Source organism: Festucalex cinctus, chromosome 13 (assembly GCF_051991245.1).
Source record: "Festucalex cinctus isolate MCC-2025b chromosome 13, RoL_Fcin_1.0, whole genome shotgun sequence".
NCBI lineage: Eukaryota > Metazoa > Chordata > Actinopteri > Syngnathiformes > Syngnathidae > Festucalex > Festucalex cinctus.
In genome coordinates this window covers 8,808,651-8,831,144 of record NC_135423.1, presented here as the reverse complement: position 1 = coordinate 8,831,144, position 22,494 = coordinate 8,808,651, and the positions used below count along the sequence as shown (strand labels likewise).

At 40.4% G+C, this 22,494-nt stretch overlaps 1 protein-coding gene across 2 annotated transcripts in view; it reads right to left on the bottom strand.

Moving 5' to 3' along the window:
• Positions 1–22,494, bottom strand: part of robo2 (roundabout, axon guidance receptor, homolog 2 (Drosophila)) — a 366,592-nt gene that overhangs the window by 53,878 nt on the left and 290,220 nt on the right. For both annotated transcript variants that reach the window (XM_077540592.1, XM_077540593.1), the window contains 5 exons: positions 14,033–14,190; positions 13,825–13,945; positions 12,869–13,007; positions 5,165–5,301; positions 404–528 (listed from right to left, as the gene is read on the bottom strand). In XM_077540592.1, coding sequence (XP_077396718.1) covers positions 404–528; positions 5,165–5,301; positions 12,869–13,007; positions 13,825–13,945; positions 14,033–14,190 — 680 coding nt within the window. The remainder of the gene's footprint in view (positions 1–403; positions 529–5,164; positions 5,302–12,868; positions 13,008–13,824; positions 13,946–14,032; positions 14,191–22,494) is intronic.

Genomic DNA, 22,494 nt, shown 5'->3' with positions numbered 1-22,494 from the left:
AATGTATGAAATAAGCGTTTCAGTTCCCCTTCCTTTGGATGTCATTCATCCCATTTAAGTACGACTGGGGTTTGTTTACCTGATCTGAATGGTACCAGGGTTAGCTGACCTAAACTTTTCTGCATCACAATCAGGGTTTATTTGATCTAAACAAATCCGGGGTTAACTGAATGGATCTGCTCTCCAGTACGCTCGAGGTTGACCTGATCTGAACCGAAACATAATTGTTGTACAGCACAACTGGGGTTTACTTGATCTGAACCTTACCGGGGTTAACAGACCGGAACTGTTGTACAGAAGAATTGGGGTTTACTTGATCTGAACTGTAGCAGGGTTAACTGAACTGAGCTGTACTTGTGCTAAGTGGTAACACGACGTAGTGTTGTGTGAGACGTGCTCTTACCTGACTTCCTTCCTTTTGCCAGAATACGGCAGGCTGAGGGTTTCCTTTGGTCTCGCACGGAAAAGTGGCGGTGCGTCCTTGGGCTACGATCTGATCCCTCGGACGGATGACAAATTGTGGGGCAGCTGAAATGAAATAAGTCAACATTAGCATGACCAGCTGCAAGCTGAATGAAGACAAACACCAGAGTGGTGGGTTACTTGAGGTTTTCAAGCAAAGACGAACAGTAGACCACACCGTTAAACCAAAATCCATGGAGCCCCATCTCCAGGTTTTGCTTTGAACACCGACGATCATCGCCACGGCAACCAGGTTGGCCATTCATCCAGAGAATGAATGGCAGTCACGCTGACAAACACAGCAATTACACCGAGACGACTCAAGACTACGAACAGGTGGTTAAAGTCCGATTTGGCGAAAAGTGGATTCAAAGCAAATGTTTGCTGTACCTCGCGTCTGCAAGTCAAGTGTCAAAATTTGAAATCGAACAGTGAAAAGCCGGCACGGTCGATACTCGTGGGCTTCGTCAAACTGCTGCCAGAACCCTCGTAACGCGCCGTCAGTTGGGCCCGAGTGAGACATCTCGCCACTGACAACTTGACACAGACCGTTCGATAATAAAGCAAGAGGGGAGAGGAGATAGCCTCGTCGAAAATTCAACTGCCTCTCACTCGAGCCAAACGTGTTACTCTGGAGGCAAACACAGTGTAGCTCAGCCTCTGGATAGCGGATGTCATGGCTTGCAATGTGGTTTTGGTTGTTTGTCACAAAATTGTAACTGCTCTGTCTTTGTAAAGGAAGCCTGAGCATCAGCATTAATGTTTGTTGTTGTTTTTTAAAAAAATAGGACTATATATATATATATATATATATATATATATATATATATATATATATATATATATGTATATATGTTTTTTCCCCTCTTCCATTTCATCCAATAAATATGAGTTGAATTGAAAGTCTTCATTTATGGGACAATTTAATGGTAGCTTTAAAATTATGACTATTTTATAGGGGTGTCACGATAAGGGCAATATCGTGATATCGCAACATTAAAACTGCCACAATATCGTCGTCATGTTCACAATATTTAAAAGGAACACATTTGTTCAAAAAAGTCAGGTTGATTTCCATTTGTGCAGTTCTAGCACCCTCTAGTTGCTATTTTATTAGTGCAATTTAATTTTCATTAGGGATGTTTTGGCCTTCTATGTTTAAAATCGATGATAATTGTCAGATGAAGGGGAACCTAATTTGCTTGAGAAGCGATCAATGTGTGCTTGCATTAGCAAGTAAGTGCCTCAATATTGTTATTAGAGATTGTAGGTGGTTTATATGCATTGCTGTTATGTACAAAAGCACAATATTGTTCTTTTTTTTTTAGTATGAGCTCTCTTTTTTTACAGTATTGTGATCTTTTTTAAATATCGCCAACGCCCCCACAACATCGTGATAATTATCGTATCGTGACCTTCATATCGTCATAATATCATATCGTGATGTTTGGATATCGTTACATCCCTACTATTTTACTCATCTGGGTAGCCCACATGTGAACTGCGACTATTTATTTTTTTTTAACCGCATACCGTTATACCCTCATGCTTACCGTGTTGTTCGTGGTCCTACTGAATTGTGTACATGGCTGTGAGCAGTAGATTTCGTAGACAATTGCTGCACCGCAACATTGTGTCCCCTCCCCGCTTCTTCTTTTTATTACTTCTCAAGCCTGACAAGCCAGCTGGTTCCAGTAAGGCCCAACTCGGTCCCATTTGGCCGCTTTTTCCGTGTAATCCCTCCGTCGGTGTGTGTACGTGTGTTGCATTTGTGAAAGATACACAGACGTACACACAGTTGGGAAGGGTACAGATGGCCGCAGATTTACAGCCTTCTCGCTTGGCCTTGTGCAGCTTGGATATCTTGTGGCTCTAAAGCCCGCGACTGATACTGAGCTCCTAAATCACGCTCTGGCGGGGACTCAGCTGCCTCCCGCGCCTTCCGCCATCCCACACACGGCATCGATAAACACATAAAAAAAACAGCCACCAGCCCAGCCGCCTTGTCCTTTCTCACGCTCTTTATTGAATCATCTTCATCGTTGTGTTGTAGCACATAAGCATTCAAGGTAACTATTTTACTATTTTGTATTTTCATATAGATGACGGTTTGCGATTAAATGCCAAAATAAAAAGCCAGTGATATGAAAATGCAATATTTTTTTGAACAACAACTTGCTAATTATTTTGGCTAGCTGTAATACGTAAAATAGCATCACCTAAGACCGTGTCTTATTGGACTTTGACTCGCTGTACCAGTCAGCTCATGTTTATTTAAAGCAACATGTAATTAATTGCTCATACATTAACAAACTTTAAATCATGTAAATGGTACAGTGGCTTGTGTTAGCAAAATAACGTCTGGGCTGTTACCATGGTGACCGTGCATTACATAATTTGATATTTCTGGACCAGCACAAGGACACCTCTCATATGGCGTTGGCACTATCTTTACTTCTCAGAGGTTTGCTGCACACTATCTATCAGGACTTTTAATGTCCTAACGAGTTCTGATAGCATTTTTGTGGTTAGCTTGGATTCTTTAGCTTCTGATTACATCTTAGTTGTAAAGGGTTATTCAAATGCAAATGATTCTACTAATATGACCCTTTTGTGTTTATGACAGTGACTTAAAAGTAAAAGAGACATTTTGACATGTAAAAGATGAGTTGTGTTAGCACACAGCAGGTATGTTGATTAGCTTAGCTTCGTTCGCTTCATTTTTGGTGACCAAAATCACAAATAAAATAAAACAAAATAAGGAGTAAGTAATCAACTGTTTTGACTGTGGGGAGTAGGAGAGCAGGAAACAGGAAATAAGGAAAGTCTTTGTTTAAAAAGAAAAAAAAAAATCGATTGAAGTGGGGTGAATGCAATCGTATGATCGTTTCACAGCTCGGCTGAGGGGAAGCTGATACTATTTTGATTCAGGACACATTAATGACACGTGAGACTCTGCTTCCTGTCACCCTACCCAGAAAAAAAACAAAACAAAAACATGATCAGTGCCCATATTTAATTCATGACATGTCACATCTGTTAGGGTGGAGGGAAGGACAGACAAACAGGACACCCAACGGTATAAAGGTCTGACTGCTCCTTCTATTATTACCAGTGAGGTGCAAATATAAATTCTAATATAGAAATGTGAGTTTCACTTGCCTTGGTGAAAAGTGTTAAAAGCAAAGTGCACTTGGGATGCAAAGAGGGCATGCGGGATGGAGTCAAATCAGAAGGATGGTTACTTACCGACACGGCCATCTGGAGACACGACAATGGAGTGGTGGACACACACACAAATAAAACACAGACATTCAACAAAAACAGAAGAAAAACATTAAAGAAAAAAATAAATCAAAAGTCAGAATGAATGACATGTTGAAACCAAGCAAGACATGGGAGGTCCAGTTTTTGGTCACAATCTATTACAGTGAATCCCCACATATGTACAAATGAGCTATCACAAATTTCCATATTTTCTTCTTCTTCTTATTATTATTATTATTATTTATTTGATTTTTTTTCTTTACTTTTTTCAGGCAATTATAACTTAACTTTTTATGTGGGGGTTCAATGTAGACAGTTTTGGAGGGTCCTATTTTCTGATGGTGGTCCAAGGTGGCAGCCAGCTGGACCCTCTCTGCCTACAACGCTACAATGCTACTTATGGTTTTCAAAAAGCCAGGCAAGGGTGCAAAAATCCCAAAGGTGCTATTTTCAATTTTCAATCCCAAGATTCCCAAGAACCAGGCTTGCAGATAAACTCCGAGGCGCCCCAGCACCATCCCCGCCCATCCCATCCTTGTGCCGCCTTTAAGCGCTCCCCCGCGGGGGACCTCCAACAAGTCGGGTTTAATGGCAGCAAGAGTGCCGACAATGCCGGGAAATTATGGTTAGGACCTTTTTATTAACCCCGCAAACCCCCAGGTGAGACGGTGCCGGCGTGCGCCAGTAAACTGTGAAATGGCTTTGCTGGCGACTGGATGATTGTGAAGGCGACGACAACCGTAGGAGAGGAAGGAGGGAGGGGCAAACTGTGGCACCTCGGAAACGTAAATAATTAAACGGATTCATAGACTGCCGCCATCTCGGTGGGCTTGCGCGTCAGCAGTCAATGCAAACCTTGACATTTGGATTCTGCCCAGTCAAGGCTCCGTTTATACACGTTAAAGCCATAACCAGCATAAAATAACAGAGAAGGTGAAAGGGTGACAAAAATGTACATCATCCATCCATATCCATAGCTATCAATCTAGCTATTGTTCTTGCTATCATTGTAATTGTCTATTATTCTAACTTAAAAGCAGATAATGAGCTACCGAGCTTCATGTCTGCCTGTCTACTATGCTAACAAGGATATAGCTACCTATCAAGATAAGCTAACCAGCATCTATCTAACAGGCTCAATATTTGGGTTTTGCCTGCGAAGATTACACATATGGAAGGTATCCCAAAACTCAATATACACTTCTTATTTCATGTTCTGCAAATCCTAAGATATCAAGTGCCGATGGTCTCACGTGTGTCTTAATGATACCTGAAACCAAATAGAAAAAGGAAATGTGGAACGAACTTTTGGGATATACTACTTAGTGGTGACAACCAGAGGCCTGTTTATAAGTGAAATAAAAATATGTCAACATCATTGATGTGAAAGTAAGATTAAAAGAGACGAAAGGATTTCTGAATGAAGTTCTGTTACCTCGTACGGTGAGCGTGGCGACGGCCTCCAGCTTGCCGACGCGGTTTTCCGCCACGCAGCTGAAGGTGCCTTCGTCGTTGACGGACGCCTTCTTCACCCTCAGCACGTAGTCGTCCTTGTCGTACTTGATTTCGTACCTGTCGGGTGAAACAGATGCAACGTCAGGACTCTAAAACAAAGAAGGACAACCAAAGTCCGGTTACTGCCGCCTCCTGCGCATTCTGACAAATGGAGATTGCGAGGCGGATCAATTATTCAACGCCGTTCGCTCGGAACCCCGCAAACGCGTTCAATATTCATGAAGTGTTTTTCGCAGAGTGCGCGCGGTGCATCTTCATAAAGCGAACGGCGGTCAAGGTCTGACTGAATGCGTGGAGTAAGCACACAAAAGGCAAAAGTGCTTTCAATGGGCTCGCAGTAATTAAATATGTGTGCATTGTAAAAGCTGTTGACAGGATAAGCGTGTGATGAAGTGGGAAGGAGGGGGTTGGTTGCCGTAGCAGCTTGAAAAATGTCTGCTGTCTTTCATTTAGAATCATAACAGAATTGAGATGTGCACAAAAGGGAAGGCCATTTAACAGAACAAACTAAACGAATAGCATGGCGTGATTTTCCAGCAAGCGGTATGGTTCAGGTGTTCCGTAGGCGGGATGGTGATAGCAACACGGTACACTCAAGTGTGCCTTCTCCTGTCGAAATTCACATGGGACATTCTTGTTTTCAAGGAACGCTTTATGATGGAAATGCTTAAAATATGCAACATCCCACAAAACAAAACTAGCACTTGATGGAAACACAGCTTGAGGGTCTTTATTATTTATATTTATATGTGTGGTTACAGAAACACTGTGCAATGAGGAGTTATCAATCCAGTCAACTCCATTTCATGTTGACAGCAACAGTACAAAGGCGTACGGAAAAGCAGCAAATCATTTAGTGACACTTTGTCATAGAAATGCAAGCAAAAGTAGCATAACTAACTAAAGAAGTTGTTGACTGGACCACTTAAACTCATATCCCTCTGAGGGGAAAACATTTGCAATGCTAATCAATGTTGACTTCACTTTAGGGTTCGTTCAAAGTTGCAGTAATTCCTAAACATTCTTAAAATGTCTGACTGGTTTCCTAAACAGTCTTAATGGTCTTAATGGAAATTTCCTTGTTCCTAGCTTCCGAAACATTCTCAAAACAGTCATAAATTGTCCCACGGAAATTTCTTTGTGACAAGAAAGACCATTTAGGAAACCATTAAGACTGTTTTGAGAACGTTTAGGAAACGCTGCAACCTTGAACGAAATCTGTTGAAGTCTGACATGAAATCAACATTCGCTAGCGTCGCAAATGTTCATCCCTCACAGCTTTGAGCCAGGACAGTACAGTAGCGATTTTCTTAACATTTTCTTAACTCAAGAATTATGGTTGTACACACGCTTTGGGGTCGGCTAGGATCGGGCTTGCGAAAACCCCCCCAAAAAAAACGCACCGGGCTATGCTAGCATCACGTTGAATGACGCAAGCATGCTTCTCTTGAACAGCACTGATATATATATATATATATATCACAACTGGAGTAATCATGTACTTGGTGATCAGCGCACGGACTTCTATATTATATGTAAGTGTAGTGGATGAACGGCCCTCAGCGGAACAGCATTTTGTGATCAAAATATGTATTGTCAAGCATACCGGAACGCTGACAGACTGTGACAGTACGTTCTTTGCACATTGAGAAGTACAGGAACGCTCAAGGGAGATTTTTAGAAGTCCCGGAACTCTGTACCGGTGCGTTCCGGCCCACTTAAAACACTGCGTATACAAATATACAAATGCGGACGCCACCCCAAAACAGAAACATGCAGAACATCGGGACAGTCCCCATTGGATATTTGTGGATCCTTGGAAAAAGCATTAGACATAGAAAAAAATGTGTTTTGGAAACAAGCCTTCAAAGTGTTTATTTTAAGGCTATTTCGCACACACACAAACTTCATCACTGACCCTTTACAATGAAAACCCACCAAAAACGTGTACTGTACTAACCCGAACTATATTGTGTGATGGAAACAAGTGTTATTTTTTCCCCATTTCTAACACAGAAAGGCTGTATTTGAATTTTTACGATGTCATGAAAGTCAATAATCCGTGTTTGTTTTCATAAGTTACGCAGCACAAGAGAGTAACTTAGACTGTTCATTGTTGCCTTTGTCCGATGGAGTGGGATTTCATTACACGTAGTCATAAAACAGTGATGGACGGTATTCTTTTAAAAGCCTACTGTGTGTGCGCCCAACGCAGGGAAGTGAAGTCGTTTAGCGCCGGTGATTCTTTGGACAATTACATCTGGCACGAAAGTGCAGTTTGCGGCAATACTTTTGGAACATTGTCACCACGGTCCATTTCCCGTGGAGCTGGAAAAGCCATGCATGCAGTTGGATGTATACTACGCACATATACAGTAATGTACACCGCCAAGTTCAATGTGTGCCGTCAATCCTCGGATTTTCTAAAAAAATAATGTCATGAGATATCTTCAAGCAAGTGTTCAAAGGCCGCTTTATTGGGAACGCATTCCTGGCTGCTGACTGCCAGTTCTACCTCTCGGCACAGGTACTTAAGAAGCCATAATGATTATTTGACTGAGTCATGACTGGATGCTTTGTTCTGAAGGGGAATGTACAGCGGATATGTTGTGGAGGGCAGAGGAGTGGCGTATTGCAAAATCCTTATGGGATGAGCTAACTGTCAGGCGCTGTGAACGCGCTAATGTGAATCGCTTGACTTCAATAGTTCATGATTAATCACACATTTTATATCTGTTCTAAATGCACAATAAAATGTGCATTTTTAAATGTTCATACTCTTGTTGACGTAAAAGTGGAAAAAATGTTATACTAATAGAAATATGGCTGAATCTTTTAGTCATTTATAAAGTAATTTCATATTTCATAAAAAAATTGTTAAAATTAAAAAGATGTACTGTATTGTAAAAAAACAAGTGTGATATTGATTTGTGTTGAGGTCATTTTTCTGCCACTAGATGGCATAATTCCATATGTAAGTCAGTGACAGCTCAGTGCATTGGATTTGGACTGATTTTGCAAGGCCCACAGAATATTGTGTTCTTTGCTATAAAAACATGAACCTATCTAAAGAAAGATTAAAGTCTCTTCTTTCATCAGGGAAAAAAGTATACTTCTATCTGTTTCCGTTTTGCAGCAATTCACATTAGAATGTAGCTACGTTTAATCAATTTTCACAAATCTATTTCGAATTGTAAGTAATTGAGCTTTTTTCAACATGGCCCTGGTTGATCTCCTTTGCTCTGCTGCCACCTGCTGGCCTTTTGTGTAATAACCTACCATATCTTTAACCGTTCTTTGCAGTTGAGAGGCTGTATCAAAGCCTTCTGTAAGCTCTAGAGTCTAGCATAAAACAAACAAACAAACAAAAAAACACATAAAAAACCTATAAATACGTCTTTGGCACACTATTCCAAATAGAACGTATTTATACGTTTTTTGGGAGCAAATGAGTTAAGAGCGATCTAATCGTTAACATTAAGTAACTTGTGAAATTCTGCACATTTTTGAAATTGCAAAATACAACTTGACCCGTCTCCACAAATATTTGCATTATTATTCAATTTATTACTGCTAATTTTGACGTGGACGTGTCTGCTGCATTGTGACTGCAATTACCACCTGTGGAGGCTTTCCATGTAAGGGCTTGTCATTCATCACACGTTAAAAAAATAAAATAAAATGGTGGCAGTAAAGGAACTTTAAATTTGATAAAAAATAACGCACTAATTTTGACACGCCCAATAAAAATCGGATTCATAATCCTAACCTTAAGTGCAAAAAATGCATCAATATATAGCATCATCAGGCGCATATTTGTGGAAAGAGAATCATGTTTTGTGCTTTCATTTACTCACTAAATTTAACTGAAGGCTTGCTGACATGCTCATTCATGCTTGATTTTTTTTTTCTTGGTTTTGCCTCCAAAGATCAAAGTCAAATGTAGTCATCATCTTCCAAATTGGAATCAGAATCCCTGCAAGCCCGTCGTGGCCACATGGAAGCAGACACAACAAGGGAACAGTAGCTCTTTATTGGCCTACAACTCCGTTTTCGATTACAGCAGGAATGCCGTTGCAGAGCGCAGCCAAGTTCCCTTTTATTTTCCACTGTTGCTATACTGTACACACAAACGCGCGTGCACACACGCACACAGGGAACAAAGTATACAATCATCCAACACATCATTGCCGGAGTTCTGGGAATGTAAGCAAGTGCCAAGACAAGAGAAGCACTTTTCTACCGGACGTGTCCTGAGATGAAAACTTTACTGGAGAGTTAAAATGCAAACCCTCTAAACACTATTACATAATCAGCCTTCAAAAGAAACAAACAATTTCATTGTTTTCACAATGTCAAACAGATCCCAAGTTTCACGAGCATGCTTGAGAAAATAAGTCACAAATTATAGCTCATGTTTGACCTCATCAACAACTTTGATAAATAGCATCCTGGAACTTAGCCTGTTTTGAGGGGTGGTCCTATCACACAATTGTGCCGCTATAAAAAATAGAATACAATTGAGGGGATTTATTGCACACATATTTATGAATGAAATACGTCACTGTCTGCCCTGTGGCGGACACTTACACGTGGCCTGAGCAAGTGTAAGGCTTAAAGTGACTTTCTAAACAACAGCAAAAATAAACAATCAAGCTCGTCAGCAGCATACTCACGTGTGACGAAGCGTTTCTGATCGATTTGATAGTTAATAATATAGAGCAAATTGAATGCCTATATTTGTCGGTTTAAAATAGAGTGAGCGTAAAATGTATGAAATGGTGCTAAAAACAACATTAAAGTCAAGTAGCGCATTGAGACGCACGCTGCAGTCAGTCAGTCTGCTTGACGATTTTGCCCTCCAGATCAAATCTCACCTCATACAGACAATTAGCTCTTAAAAGATCTTATTACCTGAACCGTGTTCTAAATATTACGTGTGATGTTTTTCCTCCCTTTTTGTTCTCCGCCATCCTACAATAGTCCTTGCATGCGTGTAATGAGACACGGTGAAGAATATATAAGATCAGCCGCCCGTTAAAATAAAGCATCTGTTATGACTTGACAACTTCATTTGCCGTTTATGGATCTTTTCCCTGACGTGTGCCAGATTGCCGTTTTAATTGTTTCTGCATGCGTGCGCTGCCTACAATCCTCCGTGGGCTTCTCATTATATTGCAAAGACTGGCACGTTATATTTGGATCATATTACCCCCAAAAATAATGAAAAAAAAAAGAAAAAGTCCTCCAATGGAGACGGTGGCATCCTGGCGTGAGGGACGTGCCAGCCAGTTTGTCTCGCAGCCGCGGAGAATATGAAAGTGTTTGTTTGCTCAGCTGAGGCTCCAGCTTGCCTCCTTTGCAAAGGAGGGAAGCAGTGTGTCATTTCTACTCGTTTTTGTTATTCACAGGAATGACAGTGTCACATTTTCCCAGTAAAAGCGCAAACAAAGAGGCAATTATTCCCTTCCAAGGGGAAAATTTTCATAATTAGGAGACTACATAAACACTGGAACTTTTTGTTGTTGTTGTGTTTTGACCATTTTCTATTTTCTGCAAATAAAGGACTAAAGGACCATTTTACATTGTCACCAGAGAGAGAGTGTGAGAGAGAGAGAATTGCTATTTTGAACATTTTCAAAAATATTTTTTTTTTCTCACTTATTTTATTATTTTATATTATTCAAAATTCATATTAAGAAAATATAAATAAATACAATACATAAAAAAAATAAAATAAATAAATACCGTCACATGAGCAATTTTTTTTGTGTTACTAATCAATAATTGAAAACATTTTCACATAAAGATATAATTTGTGTTTGTATGAAAGTATGCATTTATGTAAGTATAAATTGTATTTATTTATTTAGATTTTACTATATGAACATCAGTCAACTTATTTTAACCGTACGACAATTAAGAATGCTAAAGTGTGACCGAAAAATTGTCATAAGCATTAATACTACTACTACTACTACTAATAATAATAATAATATAAATAAATAATTAATATTGTCATAGGTAATACACACTTCAAAGGAATGTCACATTTTCCCAGTAAAACCGCAAACAAAGAGGCAATTATTCCCTTCCAGTGGAAATTATTCATAATTAGGAGACTAAATAAACTCTGGAACCTTTTTTTTTTTTTTTTTTTTTGGTATTTTGACCATTTTCTATTTTCTGCAATAAAGGCTCCAAGGCTCAATTTGACATTGTCATGAGAAAGAGAGAGAGAGAGAGAGAGAGAGAGAGAGAGAGAGAGAGAGAGAGAGAGAGAGAGAGAGAGAGAGAGAGAGAGAGAGAGAGTGATTCGACAGACAGACAGACCAACAGATAGAGAGATAGATAGAAGCATCCTTTTAACTCAGTCAAAAACGATTTAATGAAGGCGACAGTCAGATAAAGACGACACAGTCAGATGATTTCATCCTCACTGACTTCCTACGGAATCATGCTCAACCTTGGAGGTTTCATTCTAATCGACTGTGATGATTGTTTCACCTGTCCTTTTCATACTCTACGTACGTACTCGTTTCCAGAGTCAGCTGCCTTTCAACAAGTGGCGCCAAACATTTCTTTGTTGCATGTTTCCTTTGGCACAGTGCACAAAAAAAAAAAAAGTCCCGGCGGCCAGTGAACCAAAAAAACCTTATCAGATGCAAACACGCCGCCCACGCTTTAGCCTTGAGGGTGATGTCATCGCCATGTGAGGCAATGCCTGTTTAAAGCCAAGTCTGGCAATGACGCTGCTCTTTGCCAGTTAGTTGCAGGGACTTCCAAGGAAGTGTAGTCACTGTGGAAATGGATGCAATTAAGCAGTTCCAAACACAACACCCAAAAGTCACTCATATATATAGAGAGGGCAGGGGTGTCAAAATGAGTGCATATATTTTGAGTTAATTTAAAGTTTGTTTAACACCGCTATTTATTTATTTATTTATTTTTTTAACGCACGATTAATGATTGCCCCTTACTTGGAAAGGCTGTACTGGGGGAATTCCATTTGCAAGGTAGCAGACACGTCCACGTAAAAATTTAGCAGTAACACATTTTATAATAATGCATATATTTGTGGAGACTGAGGTTAAGTTGTATTTTACAATTTGAAAAATGTGTAGAACTTCACAAGTTACTTCATGTTAAAGATTAGCTCTCAATATGAAAAGAAAAATGCACTGCGCTGTCACCAATGTCTTACAAATGCAATTATGCCATCTAGTGGCAGAAAAATGACCTCAACACAAATCAATATCACACTTGTTTTTTAGAGTACAGCACATCTTTTTAATTTTAACTCAATTTTCTGAATTACTATGAAATTACTGCATTACTAAAAGATACAGCCATATTTCTATTTATTTAACAATTTTTTCCCTTTTTTTGTTAACAAGAGTATGAAAACTTAGGGAATAAAAATACATTTTATTGTACATTTACAACAGATATAAAATTTGTGATTATTTGTGAGTTTACTATTGAAGTCATGCGAACCTTGACGGATAGCCAACGTTTAACTGCCAAGCTGTATGCCAACGCCATCTAATGTGGGCGGAGCATGGTATGAAATTTTGATGATCATTTCAATATTTCCGAAGGTGTTATTTGGTTTGTTGTTTACCTCCCGCGAGGAACGTCAACGTCATCCTTCCTCCAGCGGACGTTTGGCTGCGGGTCTCCCGTCACCTGGCAGCGAAACTCCACCATCTCGTCTTCCAACACCACCTGGTTGATGGGTCGCCGGAGGAAGGTCGGTCGCTCTGCAAATGGAGAAAAATATCAGCAGAGGCATTTTACGTTTGAAAGGATACATTGACTGAGCTCAAAATGAGATTTTTTTTTAAAATTATGGATTTTAAGCCTCCTGTCATGTTTGAGTCATGTTGCACCAAAATGTTCACGCGTCAATATGACAAAGGAATTACTTCATTTGGACCCCCCTGTTTTTTTCCATGGAATAGCAATAATAATCCTGGGTCAATTTGACCCAGGAGAAATTATTCAAATGTGTAAACAAAACACTTTTGTGTACTGACATTAACTAACAGAGGTAATACTTCATTTGAATTTTCATGGGTCACTTTGGCCCACTGTATGTTTAATCATCCAAAAACGACAGCTTACGTTGTATGCTTATATCGCTGTTCAAAGTAGATTTGATTGGAAATTAACCACTTTTTTATTACATATTGCTGCTATGTGAAAAACACTTTTGACTATTTTTGTCTTTTTTTTTCTTTTTTTTTTACATTTTATGTTTTTGGGATTATGTCTGCATTCATTTTTATACCAAAAACATAAATATGTAAGAAATGACAAAAATGGTGTTTTTTCGCAAAGCCACACTATGATGACAATTAAGCCAAGCAGAGCCAAATGAACTACGTTTAACGAACATAAATTAGTCAATTTGACCCGCAACATACAACGGGGGGTTTGAATGTTACCAAATGTCGTTGTATAATATATCGTTGTAAAGCCTAATTCAACATCTTTGTGTTAAGTCAGGACTTGTCAGATTGTCAGCAAATTTTGTGGCATACACAAGAGAGATTGACAGGCGGAAATCAAACTTACCAAACACGGTGACTTGTGCCGTCTCGCTGTCCCGTTCTCCCACCATGTTTGTTCCTACACAAATGTACATGCCAGCGTCGCTTTTCTTTGTGTTGGAGATCATCAGCTTCCCTCCACGGATCTAAAAATAAACAAAACAAAAGAGAAATTGTTTTAGCGTTGTCAGATGTTTCCGTTCATTTCCTGTGTTGCGCTTCGGGTTACTCACCGTAACTCTGTCGTCCTTGTCCTCGATGCGCACTTTGTCCTTCTTCCAGTAGATGGTGGGCTCGGGGTGACCTCGGGGAGGAACGCACTCTAGGATGGCCGGCTCGCCCGCCGCCACCACCACATCGGTCGGGTTTTGCCGGAAGTCGTCGCGCAGCACTACAAAGGGAGGATGGAAAAAATTATTTTTAGTTGTGTGGATTGTGGAAGTGGAAGATTGGCCTCATTCTTCTCTCTCGCCTCACGTTTACTAATGGAACAAACTTCATGAATCCATTCCGAACTGTTCATCCAAGAACTGATGAATCGTGGAACCCCTTCCAAGTTTGCATCAACGCCGTCAACGGGAGCAGGCGAGCTAATTGGAGATAATGGGCGTCCCGGTGGAGGGCGCACAACAAACACAGACGGAAAACCCCGAAGCTGCGTGTCATTCACATGTGAGGGCTAACGAGGGGCTCGCACACACACGAAGACCCTCGCAGACTTGCGCTAAAAAAACAAAACAATGACGACACAGTGGGACTGACGCACAGAAGCAGACTTGTGTCTAATCATCCTCAGGAAGGCCTTTCATCAATTCCATGATGCTCATCATCAAACTTGACCGTCTCTCACACGCACGCAAACTTACACAAACAAATGCAAATTAATCGCAAGAACTGAAACCCTCGGATGAAAACGTTTTCATCCCTAATGCCAGGGGTCAAATTGACCTGTCTAAGAAAATGAAGTAATGTATGGAAGGGTCTTAAAACACTGATTTGAAACCTTAATTTGAACCCCAGTTCTTGCTTAAAACATTAACCTTGTCTTCAAATCTTACATTGAAACCTTAACCTTTGTTTGAATCTCTAATTTGAAATGCTAACCCAGGATCAGATGAAGAGTGAAGGAATCCATAGTCCCACTTGAGGGTCACCCCAAACCCCCTCTTGCCTCAAATGCATCTTATCCCGGGAACGACACTTTGGGAATTCCCCACTGTTGGAGGATGTTTGAAGATGCTTCATGAAGGGGCGGCCCCGCAGGTCCTGGTGTGGTTGTGGGCGGGTTTATAAGAGGGGGTAACTGGTCGCCGTGCCCTTCTTAGCCTCTCGGCGGAGATCTGCCCCGCGCGTTTATTTCCAGCGGGGCTTTCAAGCCAATTATCCCGCACTTGTGTGTGATGTGAATGCAAATGGGGCACTCCACACAAGACACAGGCAAGGTAACAGGCGTGTGTGTTTTCACGCCTCCCGTGCAGGACTTGGAAGGTAATTAGATAACACCCCCCCGACCACAACCATCACCCCCACTTCTCCAGTATGCTGCCCCCTTTGTTTGCTTTAGTCATGGATGAACATGGTTAAAAGCATGCACCGCACACACACGTGCACAATATGTTGTTTGCCTTTAATTGTTCCCCTCCATTCAGTTCTGATGGCACCCGAGGGAGTCGAGTCACCAACACGCATTAGGGGGATGATTCAACGCTAATCTAATCCAATCTGCACCCTACCAACTTCACTGTTTGCAATCAAACCAACATCTGCTGAAACTGAAAATTTGAAACCCTAACACAGGCTTTGAACCTGAATTTGGACGCCTAATCTTTGCTTCAAACTCTCATTTCAAACCGTAACCCAACCTTGAAAGACAACTTGAAACCCTATAGCCACATTCCAAACCCTAATTGGAAAGTTGAACATTGGCTTCAAACCCTAATTTGTAATCCCAATCTTTGCTTCAAACCACAATCTAAAAAAACTAACCCAGTCTTGAAACCCCAATTTGAGGGGCTAGTTTGAAAATCTAAACCCACCCATGACAGAAACCCAAATTTGAAACCTTAAATTTACATCAAATTCATTAATTTAAAACCATAACCCGGTTTTAAACCCCTAATCCGAACCTATTACCCTTGTTTTAAACCCTTGGCATGATGTAAACACGTATTTGAAATGCTAAACCTGACTTGGAACCAACATTTTTAGCTCTACCTCTTATTTGAAACCCTGACCCAAGCTAATCTGGAACGCCAATCTTTGCTTCAAATCATAATTTAAATGACAATCCAGACTTGAAACCCTAATTCAAGGGACTAGTTTCAAGACCTAAATCCAGGCTTGAAACCCAAAATTGAAACCTTAATTAACCTTGTCTTCCAATTCAAATTTGAAACCCTAACCCAAACTCTTAACTCTCTGACATGAAATCCTAACTTGCAGCCCCATCCTTACTTGAAAACCTAATTTGAAAGCCTGACACAGGTGCGAACACATCCCAAACCAATGAGGCGAGTGCAAAGTCTTCAGCACTTTGCTGCTTTGTGGGTGCCCACTTGCAGGGGTGCATTTCACGTCTGCACGTTGCCGCTTGGCATTTTCCTCCCGCTTTTGTTTCGGAAGAACAAAGTCAACTGGCTGATAAGCGAGCACGTATTTGAAGTCGGGAAAGTGAACTCTCGCTCCCGCTCGCTGGCCCTGAAGCCATCCAGACCTGGATGAAGCATAATTGCATTTCTATCCCCCCTCCTCCATGAAACAATCCCAACACTTCGCCTCCTGCTGAGTTCCAGGAGAGCTGAGCCCAAAACTGTTGGCTTATTAATATTTATATATTTGGTTTCTCTATGTTGGCAAGCGTTATCGGCCGATCGGCCTGCAGGCTAAACGGGAGCCGGATCTGCAAAGTTGTAATCTCCTGGTGTTTTTCTTGATTTTCAGGGCAAGTACGAGAGGAGTGGGCCGGTTTGAAGATTGCGGCTCGCCAAATTCAGCTTCAACCGCAGCCACTGCGGAGATGCCCGAGGGTTGTGGGTGAAAGGGGCCGGCGAGGGTCCCTGCCAAAATTGCCCAAACTCAACTCCCACGCACGTCTTACTTGCTGGAACAAAACATTTTTTGCATCATTAAGAAATGATTTAAAAAAAATAAAAATAATGATGATATTGGTACACAAGAACATCAAAAGCGACATGAAGTAAATTTCATGTAAACACCAACCCTAACACCGAGTTCAGATTGTTATTTGAAACCCGAACCCTGATAAAACCTTAATTTGCAGCCACAACCTTGGCATGAAACACTAATGTTTGTTTTGAAACCCTAACCTAGAGGTCAAATTTCAACTTCAAAACTTAACTCTGGCTTGACACCTTAGTTTAAAACAATTTTAATTAATTTCAAACACTAACCCACACTTCAAACCCAACTTGACCCGAAACCCACACTTTAAAACCTAAGCCTGTCTTGAAATTTTAACCTAAAACTCAAATTTCAAATCCTCAAGTCCAATCCATTTCGTCCTCAAATCCTCCAGGCTTCAAACCTAAATTTGAAAACCTAATATTGGCTTAAAACCCAAACTTCCGGATCTCTGGCTTGAAAACCTAACCATATCTTAAAAACTTTCAAAACCAAAACTCCAACTTGACACACCAATCTAAAAGCATCACCTGGATGCAAACAATTTGATACCTTAACCCGAATGCCACTTTTTTTTCAGTCAAAATATTGGTGCATATCATAAGGCCTCCAAGCCCACCCCTGATTGATTAAAGTAATTAATGGATTCCAAGGTGTGTCCAACACTTTATCCAAAGCACGTAGGCAAGAACGGTTGTTGAGGTCGGCGATTCCGCTCCGCTGTGCCCAGCTAACATTACTCATGTGGTGGCTATGACATTGCTTGTCAGTAAGATGAGTGGGCAGCCTTGACTGAGGCATCCTTGCAAGCCTGCATACCAAGATAAGTGCCAACAGGACAGACACGTCCACCCACAGGAGCGCACCTAACAGCGGGATCACGGAGGGCACCTTCGACACCACAACACCCCCGAATACAGCACTTTGTATACAGCAACGGCTGTTCTTAAAGCGCTTTATAAATAAAGTTGAGTTGAGTCCTACCCCGAGTATCCTCCTGACTACCAGCAATTGAAATTTGTCCTCTGTAGTGGACCTTTGTAAACCTGAATATCTCCCACCCAGTGCATACGATTGAATTTACTCCTTTTGTGCTCTATAGACAACATTCAGCGCTTTCCAATGATACCAAATGTGTAGGGGTGGGGCTTTGCTACATTTGATTGCATCATAAAAGAAAATGGCTTCCCTCAGTGCAAGCACTTTTTAAGGAAGAGGAAAAATAAGTGTATAACACTTTTTATTGAACAAATTTAGGCTTTAAATATTGTTAGCATGTGTTCTATAAGACTCTTAAGAACATTTAAGTTTTAAAAATGTCCTCTGTAGTGGACACATCATAGCTTAATTATAAAAACTTTTTTTTTTTTTTTTTATTCTTTTGCAGTATTCCAGTCAGTTATTCAAGTGACATGTTCTCCTCGGCAGTTGGCGCAATTCTGCATCAGATTGACACATCAGTGTCGAAAAGAAAGTTTTGTTAACATTTTGTCATAGTCTTAAATGAAATTTTACATGTCAAAAGTACTACAGATATCACAACTCGGTATTGGTGAGTGTGCAAAGAGTAAATACTTGTACTGGTGTCAGTCTTTAAAAAAACAAAAAAAAAACAAAAAAAAAACATCCCTAGTGTTAAATCATCACTTCATCATCATAGCTTGTCTCCATGGACGCTCTAGTTTGGTCACGCACTACTAATTACATAGAAATCTTTTTTTTTTTTTTTTTTTCAACAACTTGAACATAATAGGTGCTATTTTTAAACCAGGTTTACAGGCACCACGTTGGTGACCTCTGACCTACAAAATGCCTGAATTTGAACAGGAAGTCACAGTCCAGAAACATGCATGTGAGGTTAATTACCTTCTAAATTGTCCATAGCTGTAAATGTTTTTTTTTTGTTTTTTTTTTTTTGTCGACTGGACGTGCCTGGTGACCAAACTGCATCGCTATTTTCCATAACACTGCAACATGTGCGCATTTTCATCGCTTTTATTTCTTCCCGTTTACATCACAAAAGACCTCGCGTGCTTTTCGAGATACTCTTGCCAGGTCAGGAGGCGAAGAAACAAGAGAGCCAGATTAGATGCCCGGGGACACACTCCGCACTCTGGCACCAACCAGAATGCTCTGATTGGAAAATCACGCACACACACGGACACAATATCTGGGCTAGCTGTAAAAAGGTAGCTCGAAGCTATGATATAATTTCATTGAAGCGGCGTTCTTACAAAGAGTGCTATTACAATGTTTTCAATTCCGCCCTGAGAGGCGAGAGCTTGTATATATGTCACCAGACAAAACACGAGTTGTCGCCATTTGCACTCGTCTCCATGCTGAAGGCAGTCGAGTGGTAATACCAACACTCCATCGAGGAGACGGGCTCAATCTGTTTTCCCCTTCCTCAATGACCTTTGCACTCCAGCCGTCCGCATGCAGAAATTACCCCCGCAGCACGACAGCGAGCAGCAGGTTAAAACACACTGGGGGGAACAGCTGGAACCAAACGGCCATCTGTGAGACGCGTCATTAACACATTTCTTCCTCTCTTTTTAAGATAACAGATGACTGTCACACCCAAACATAAATAATCAATAAATTAGGGTGGCAAAATTAGTGTGTTCATTTTGAGTTAATTTAAATTTCCTTTAACGTCAGCCACTATTTATTTATTTTTTCAAATGTGTGATTAATGACCGCCCCTTACTTGGAAAGTCTGTACTAGGGTAATTCCAGTTGTAATGCAGCAGACACGTCCACGTCTTAATTTAGCAGTGAAACATTACTAATAATGCATATATTTGTGGAGACTGAGGTCATGTTGGATTTTAAACTTTGAAAAATGTGCAATTACTTCACAAGTTACTTCATGTTAAAGATTAGATTGCTCTTAACACGAAAAGAAAAATGCACTGAGCTGTCATCAGTGTCTTAAAAATGGAATTATGCCATCTAGTGGCAGAAAAATGACCAAATGACCTCAACACAAATAAATATCACATTTTTTTTTTTTTTTTTTTTACAGTACAGTTGTGTCTTTTTAATTTTAGCTCAATTTTAAAAATGTTAAATTACTGTATCATTGACTAAAAGATTTCTATTTAACATTTTTTCCCACTTTTATGTGAACAAGAGTATGAAAATTTAGAAAAAAAAATGTACATTTTATTGTACATTTACAAAAGATGTAAAATTTGTGATTAATCACAAGTTAACTCTTGAAGTCATGCGAGTAATTAAGATTAAAACTTTTAATCGTCTGACACCCCAAAAATAAAAAAATAAATACATTTTGATGTAAGAACTTATAATGTAAAATTCATTTACCATGTTATATAACATGATAAATTTCACACTACGTGAACATTTTCCTGTTTTAACGTAAAAACATTGCTAAAGTTGTTTCAATGTGATCGTTTTTATGTTGAAATGTGAAAGGTTCCACATAAAAAGGTGAAAATGATTACGTTACGCAACGTTGAATAAATGTAAGTCAAATAATTTCAAAGTGGCCCCTGCATCCTTTCATTTTTCTGTCTGAACAACCATGAAAGACAGTCTCTCTATTTTTTTTTCCCCAGCCCGGATCTGCCATTGCGACTGAACGGTTGCATCTCACACCATCAGCTTCACAACCCTGATCATTTCCAGTCATCACTCCGACTGCAGATGAAGCCGCCACGTGCACGGTCTCAATGAACCGCGGCCCGGCAAGCACCCCGATAGCATCTCCAAACGCCATCCTCCTCCATCGCAGCCCGGGGAACTGTAAATAACACTGTCACTTTTTTTTAGTGATAAGATGCGGCAAATGCGGTAAAGAGAAGAAGCGCCCGGCTGACAGCGATACGGCACTGCAAGGGAGAAATTCAAAAGGCGGCGATATGAAGCCATGAAATGTGCATCTTTTATATACGCAGATGCCTGGGAGGGAAGATGGAGGAGAATATTCACTTTGATGGAAAAGAGGCGAGACAATAGACACAACACAGCAGCGTGATGAGAGGAGGCTCGTTCAAGGTCAAAATGAAGAGGCGGCGGATGACTCGAGAGGTTCTGTTTACACGGATGGCGAGAAATGCAAAGAACACATTCCGTCCATTTAGACAATAAAGACAAATAAAGCCGCATGCAGCGATAAAAAGGCCCGTACATGCTTTTTCCGAGGCAAATCCTTCAAGAAATCATCAAACTCGGCTCCGCCTACATTTAGAGAAGGCTTGGCAATCAAGTATAACCCAAGTCTGTACACTCCACATTTGCTCCCAAAAACGTACAAATACGTTTTTTTTTTTTTTTATGTTTTGTGTCAAAGACGTTTCATACGTTTTTGTTATTTTTTATGCTAGAGCAAACAGAAGGCTTCATGTTACCAGTTCAATCATTGTTTTCCAAAGTAAAAACAGATGTTTGAAAATGTCTTATTTTGATTAAACACTGAAGATAATCAGTCTTCTTTTATGAAAGACTAAAGAAAAGAAACTATGCTGATGTAGAATGATGAGCCATAAAAGTGGCTTATCCAGATGTGGATACAACTAAAAATGTGGTTTTGAACCCTTGGTGTCCCTATTGGATGGTCCATAGAATCAAAATGGCACTGTCCATCTGGTCTCGTCATCATCCTGCTATGGAGGGGAGGGGCCGGCAGTTCTAAAACGCACATGACTTCTTTGCAGTTGATTGTGGCAGTTTAGTCCAAAATCTGTTGTTTTTGTTTTTCCAGACGGTGGTGTAGTGCTGAGCACAACTGCCTTACAGTCGTGAGATCCCAGTTTGAGGTGACCATCTATTGTCAAAGCTGGAGCAAGGCACCCACTGGAAGATGATAAAGCATTTTAGAGCGACAATTAAGGTCAGGGCCAGTGTTCTGGAGATAACAGATGGAAATTCCCCACACATGGTGGGCGGAGTCAGAGACAGATCCAGGAAGATGACTGACGAGACTCTTGTCGAATGATCTCGCGCTGTGAATCACGAGGCTGTATGACATTGCTACTTGTTCAGTACATAACTGAATTTACTCTCAGGGCTTTGTAAATACATTTAAGTTACGGTACTTTTTAGGATTAAAAGACTTTGGCCTACTTCACTATTCTGTGTTGTCGTGATGATAGTACTTGGAGAGTAAGTATTTATTTTAGGTAGTGCTTGGTGGAAAAAGTTTGAGAGCGACAACTTTCGACATCAACGCTCATAATAGTAGTGGTAATGGCAGGGTTTGATTCCGTAAAAAGAAAAAAAAAAAATCTAATGTGGCTCCCGAGAAACAACATAATTAACTCTTAATGGACCTTTCCCCTTGACAAGACCCCAACACCGGCAGCACACACTCACACTGCAGCTTAATCCTTGCGTTGTGGTAATGTATAGCTCATTAAAATGTTAGCTAAAAACTCATTAGCATTCGCTTGAAGAAGTAATGGCTTCATCACCGTAATGTGCTGAAAAGCAAAGAAAAAGACGAGAAACAAAGGGAGACGGCGAGCGACAGCTTTTCTAATCACTTAATTGAGTCGCAAATGGTCCTCATTTGCATAATAAATAATGA